The sequence below is a fragment of the Aythya ferina genome, assembly GCF_964211825.1.
Source record: "Aythya ferina genome assembly, contig: HAP1_SCAFFOLD_231, whole genome shotgun sequence".
Taxonomy (NCBI): domain Eukaryota; kingdom Metazoa; phylum Chordata; class Aves; order Anseriformes; family Anatidae; genus Aythya; species Aythya ferina.
Window position 1 is genome coordinate 78,942 of NW_028181305.1, and position 6,000 is coordinate 84,941.

General features: G+C 64.8%; 1 protein-coding gene across 1 annotated transcript in view; it reads right to left on the reverse strand.

Moving 5' to 3' along the window:
• The window catches only part of LOC311428985 (E3 ubiquitin-protein ligase HUWE1-like), a 43,110-nt gene extending 37,221 nt beyond the window's left edge, over positions 1-5,889 (reverse strand). The window contains exons 1-3 of the mRNA XM_084540172.1: positions 5,829-5,889; positions 2,816-3,031; positions 796-1,007 (exon numbers count right to left, since the gene is read on the reverse strand). Of these exons, the coding sequence (XP_084396298.1) occupies positions 796-1,007; positions 2,816-2,932 (329 nt within the window). The 5' untranslated portion in view covers positions 2,933-3,031; positions 5,829-5,889. The remainder of the gene's footprint in view (positions 1-795; positions 1,008-2,815; positions 3,032-5,828) is intronic.
• Between the last annotated feature and the right edge of the window lie 111 nt (positions 5,890-6,000).

Here is a 6,000-nt window from a genome sequence, read left to right on the forward strand (position 1 = left end):
CGTGGTGGCACCGGGATTGTCCCCGGGTGTCCCCACGTCCCTGGGTGTCCCCACATGTCCCCATTTGTCCCTACGTCCCTGCGGTGTCCCCACATCCCTCGGTGTCCCCAGTGTCCCTGCATCCCCATGGTGTCCCCGTGTGTCCCTGAGTGTCCCTACATCTCCACGTCCCTGGGTGTCCCCATATCCCTGGGTGTCCCTGGTGTCCCTGTGGTGTCCCCATGTCCCTGGGTGTCCCCGGTGTCCCTGTGGTGTCCCCACATCCCCGTGTGTCCCTAGGTGTCCCTGCATCCCCATGGTGTCCCCGTGTGTCCTTCCGGTGTCCTCACATCCCTGTGTGTCCCTGGGTGTCCCCATGTCCCTGAGTGTCCCTACATCTCCACATCCCTGGATGTCCCCGGTGTCCCTGCGGTGTCCCCATGTCCCTGGGTGTCCCCACATCCCCGTGTGTCCCTAGGTGTCCCTGCATCCCTATGGTGTCCCCGTGTGTCCTTCCGGTGTCCTCACATCCCTGGGTGTCCCCGTGTGTCCCTGCATCCCCATGGTGTCCCTGTGTCCCCATATCCCCGGGTGTCTCCATGTCCCTGTGGTGTCCCCAGGTGTCCCCATGTCCTTGGGTGTCCCCACGTCCCCGTGTGTCCCTGGGTGTCCCCATATCCCTGGGTGTCCCCGGTGTCCCTGCGGTGTCCCCATGTCCCTGGGTGTCCCTGCATCCCCACGGTGTCCCCACATCCCCGTGTGTCCCCGGTGTCCCCGCGCGCCCCCGGATGTCCCCGTGTGTCCCCGTGTCCCCACCTGGCGTGCTTCTCGGTGCTCTCGGCCATGGCCAGCGCCCTCCCCAGGGCGGCTTTCACCTCGTTGACCAGTGCCACCTGCGCGTCCGTGCCGCTGCCGGCGGCGGCCAGGCTGGCCAGGAAGAGGCGCGCCAGCGCCGGGGTGTCCTTGTCCTCCGCGCTCTGCGTCTGGGGAAGAAGGTGGTCCAGCACGAAGGCCAGCACGCTGCAGTCCTGGGGGGGGGAAATATAGGGTTAGGGGGGGGTAAATAAGGGGTTGGGGGGGAAAGAAATAGGGTTGGGGGGGAAAAAATAGGGTTGGGGGGGGGAAAAAGGGGTTGGGGGGGGAAATAAGGGGTTGGGGGGGGAAATAAGGGGTTGGAGGGGGAAAAATAAGGGTTGGGGGGGAAGAAAAAGGGTTGGGGGGGGAAATAAGGGGTTGGGGGGGAAAGAAATAGGGTTGGGGAGGGAAAAAGGGGGTAGGGGGGAAAAAAAGGGGTAGGAGGGGGTAAATAAGGGGTTAGGGGGAAAAAAAGGGGGTTAGGGGGGAAAAGAAAGGGGTACGGGGGGAAAAAAATGGGTAGGAGGGGGGAAATAAAAGGGTTGGGGGGGAAGAAAAGGGGTAGGAGGGGGGAAAAATAAGGGTTGGAGGGGGGAAAAATAAGGGGTTGGGGGGGGAAAATAAGGGGTAGGAGGGGGAAAAAAGGGGTTAGGGGGGGAAAGAAATAGGGTACAGGGGGAAAAAAAAGGGAGTAGGGGGGAAGAAAAAGGGTTGGGGGGGGGAAAAATAAGGGTAGGGGGAGGAAACAAGGGTTGAGGGGGGGGAAAAGGGGTATGGGGGGGAAGAAAGGGGGTAGGGGGGAAAAGAAAGGGGTAGGAGGGGGAAAAAAAAGGGGTTGGGGGAAGAAAAATAAGGGGTGGGGGGGGAAATAAGGGGTTAGGGGGAAAAAAAGGGGGTTAGGGGGGAAAAGAAAGGGGTATGGGGGGAAGAAAAGGGGTAGGGGGGGAAAAAAGGGGTTGGAGGGGGGAAAAATAAGGGGTGGGGGGGAAAAAGGGTAGGAGGGGGGGAAATAAAAGGGTACAGGGGGAAAAAAAGGGTTTGAGGGGGGAGAAAAAGGGTGGGGGGGGAAAAAAAAGGGGTAGGGGGTGTTATTAGGGGGTGGTTGAGCCCCTCTGAGGAGGTGGGGGGGGTTAGGGGTCAGACACCAATGTTTGGGGTGACCCCAACATGTGGGGGTTAAAAGGGACCCGAATATTTGGGGTGACAGAAGGGACCCCAATATTTGGGGTGACAGGAGGGACAAGTATGTGGGGGTGACAAGGACCCCATTATTTGGGGTGACAGGGGGACCCCAACGTGTGGGGGTGACAAGGGACCCCAATATTTGGGGGGACACGGGGGGACAGCTGGGGACACGGGGGGACAAATGAGGACATTGGGGGGACAGATGGGGACACGGGGTGACAGATGAGGACATGGGGGGACACGGGGGGACAGATGAGGACACGGGGGGACAGATGGGGACACGGGGGGACGCGGAGGGACAAGTGGGGATATTGGGGGACAAATGAGGACACGGGGGGACAAATGAGGACATTGGGGGGACAGATGGGGATAGATGGGGACACAGGGGGACAGATGAGGACATGGGGGGACAAGGGGGGACAGATGGGGACACAGGGGGGCCGTTGGGGACATGGGGGGGACAGACGGGGACACGGGGGGAACACTTGGAGACACAAGTGGGGACATGGGGACAAATGGGGACATTGGGGGGACAGATGGGGATAGATGGGGACACGGGGGGAACAGATGAGGACACGGGGGTACACGGGGGACAAGTGGGGACACAGGGGGACACTTGGGGACAGCTGGGGGCCACCCCAACTCACACCAAGCTCCCCCCACCCCACAAGCTCCCCGACGGGCGCCGGGTCCCCGCATCCCCGGGGGCGCCGGCGCCGGGGCCATTTCGGGGACATTTCGGGGACATCATGGTGACATTTTGGGTGACATTTTGGGGACATGGGGGTGACGATACCTCCTTGATGAGCTCGGACTGCCCCACGGTGTAGCTGTAGTTGGCGATGAGGGTGGCGATGCCCACGTAGGAGCGGACGAGCTCGGCCAGCAGGCGCAGGATGGTGGAGGTGGGCATCAGGGGCTTGGAGCCCCCCCCCCCGGCAGCGCTGCCGCTCCTCGCCCCGCTCGCCCTCCTTCTCCTTGCGGCCCTCCCGGCCTTCCTCAGGGCTGGCTGCTGGGGGGGGGGGAGGTTGAGAAGGTTTTTTGGGGGGTGGGGGGGTCGGGGGGGGGTCTTGGGGACATGGAGGGGACGTGGTGGGGACGTTGGGGGGGTGTCAGGGGGCTTGGGGACATGGAGAGGGTGTCAGGGGTAAGGGGATGGGGAGGGGATGGTGGGGGTAAGGGGATGGGGGGGATATTGGGGGGTAAGGGGGTCTTGGGGGGTCTTGGGGACGTGGAGGGGGTGTCAGGGGGCTTGGGGACGTGAACAGGACATTGTGGGGACATTGAGGGGGTGTCGGGGGGCTCGGGGACATGGAGGGGGTGTTAGGGGGTAAGGGGATGGGGGGGGTGTTTGGGGGGTAAGGAGATGGGAGGGGTGGTGGGGGGGTGTTTGGGGGTCTTGGGGGGGTCTTGGGGACGTGGAGGGGGTGTCAGGGGGCTTGGGGACGTGGAGGGGACATTGTGGGGACATTGAGGGGGTGTTGGGGGGTAAGGGGATGGGGAGGGGTAAGGGGGTAAGGGGATGGGGGGATGTTGGGGGGGTCTTGGGGACATGGAGGGGGTATTGGGGGGTCTTGGGGGGGTCTTGGGGATGTGGAGGGGGTGTCGGGGGGCTCGGGGACATGGAGGGGGTGTTAGGGGGTAAGGGGATGGGGGGGATATTGGTGGGTAAGGGGATGGGAGGAGTGGTGGGGGGGGTCTTGGGGACGTGGAGGGGGTGTTGGGGGCTCAGGGACATGGAGGGGACATCATGGGGACATTGAGGGGGTGTTGGGGGGTAAGGGGATGGGGAGGGGTAAGGGGACCCCCTTGCGGCCCTCCCGGCCTTCCTCGGGGCTGGCTGCTGGGGGGGGGGGAGGTTGAGAAGGTTTTTTTGGGGGGTGGGGGGGTGGGGGGGGGTCTTGGGGACATGGAGGGGACGTGGTGGGGACGTTGGGGGGCTCAGGGATGGGGAGGGGATGGTGGGGGTAAGGGGATGGGGGGGATATTGGGGGGGTAAGGGGGGTCTTGGGGGGGGTCTTGGGGACGTGGAGGGGGTGTCAGGGGGCTTGGGGACATGAAGGGGACGTGGTGGGGACATTGGGGGACTCAGGGACATGGAGGGGACATCGTGGGGACATTGAGGGGGTGTTGGGGGCTAAGGGGATGGGGAGGGGATGGTGGGGGTAAGGGGATGGGGGGGTGGTGGTGGGGGTCTTGGGGGGGTCTTGGGGACGTGGAGGGGGTGTCAGGGGGCTCGGGGACATGAAGGGGACATTGTGGGGACATTGAGGGGGTGTTGGGGGGCGAGGGGATGGGGAGGGGTAAGGGGATGGGAGGGATATTGGGGGGTAAGGGGGTCTTGGGGGGTCTTGGGGATGTGGAGGGGTGTCAGGGGGCTTGGGGACATGAAGGGGACGTGGTGGGGACATTGGGGGACTCAGGGACATGGAGGGGACATCGTGGGGACATTGAGGGGGTGTTGGGGGGTAAGGGGATGGGGAGGGGATGGTGGGGGTAAGGGGATGGGGGGGGTGTTGGGGGGTAAGGGGATGAGGGGGGTGGTGGGGGGTCTTGGGGGGGGTGGTGGGGGTCTTGGGGGGGTCTTGGGGACATGGAGGGGGTGTCAGGGGGCTTGGGGACATGAAGGGGACATTGTGGGGACATTGAGGGGGTGTTGGGGGGTAAGGGTACCCCCTTGCGGCCCTCCCGGCCTTCCTCGGGGCTGGCTGCTGGGGGGGGGGGAGGTTGAGAAGGTTTTTTGGGGGGTGGGGGGGTCGGGGGGGGGTCTTGGGGACACGGAGGGGACGTGGTGGGGACGTTGGGGGGGTGTCAGGGGGCTTGGGGACATGGAGAGGGTGTCAGGGGTAAGGGGATGGGGAGGGGATGGTGGGGGTAAGGGGATGGGGGGGATATTGGGGGGTAAGGGGGTCTTGGGGGGGTCTTGGGGGGGTCTTGGGGACGTGGAGGGGTGTCAGGGGGCTTGGGGACGTGAACAGGACATTGTGGGGACATTGAGGGGGTGTCGGGGGGCTCGGGGCGGGACATGGAGGGGGTGTTAGGGGGTAAGGGGATGGGGAGGGGATGGTGGGGGTAAGGGGATGGGGGGGTGGTGGTGGGGGTCTTGGGGGGGTCTTGGGGACGTGGAGGGGGTGTCAGGGGGCTCGGGGACATGAAGGGGACATTGTGGGGACATTGAGGGGGTGTTGGGGGGTAAGGGGATGGGGAGGGGATTGGGAGGGGTAAGGGGATGAGGGGGATATTGGGGGGTAAGGGGGTCTTGGGGACGTGGAGGGGGTGTCAGGGGGCTTGGGGACGTGGAGGGGACATTGTGGGGACATTGAGGGGGTGTCGGGGGGCTCGGGGACATGGAGGGGGTGTCAGGGGTAAGGGGATGGGGAGGGGATATTGGGGGGTAAGGGGATGGGAGGGTGGTGGGGGGGTGTTTGGGGGTCTTGGGGGGTCTTGGGGACGTGGAGGGGGTGTCGGGGGGCTCGGGGACATGGAGGGGACATTGTGGGGACATTGAGGGGGTGTTGGGGGGCAAGGGGTTGGGGAGAGGATGGTAGGGGGTAAGGGGATGGGGAGGGGGTGTCGGGGGGGTGCTGGGGGTCTTGGGGACATGGAGGGGGTATTGGGGGGTCTTGGGGGGGTCTTGGGGATGTGGAGGGGGCGTCGGGGGGCTTGGGGACACGAAGGGGACGTGGAGGGGACATTGGGGGGCTCGGGGGAATATGGGGGGACATCGGGGGGCTTGGGGAGGCAGCAGGGACGTGGTGGGGACATTTGGGGGGGTCACACGTGGGGGGGGGGCTTCTTTTTGGGGTCACCTTCTCCTTGGGGCGTCCCCGACGGCGGCGTCTCCGCGGCGGCTCCGTCGGCCCCAAACACTTGAGCCTGGGGGACACGGGGGGGGGGGCAAAACTCAGCCTCGGGGTGCCCCAAAAACCCCAAAAAACCCCCTCCCCAATAAAAAAAGCCCCCCAGGACCCCACTGACGTT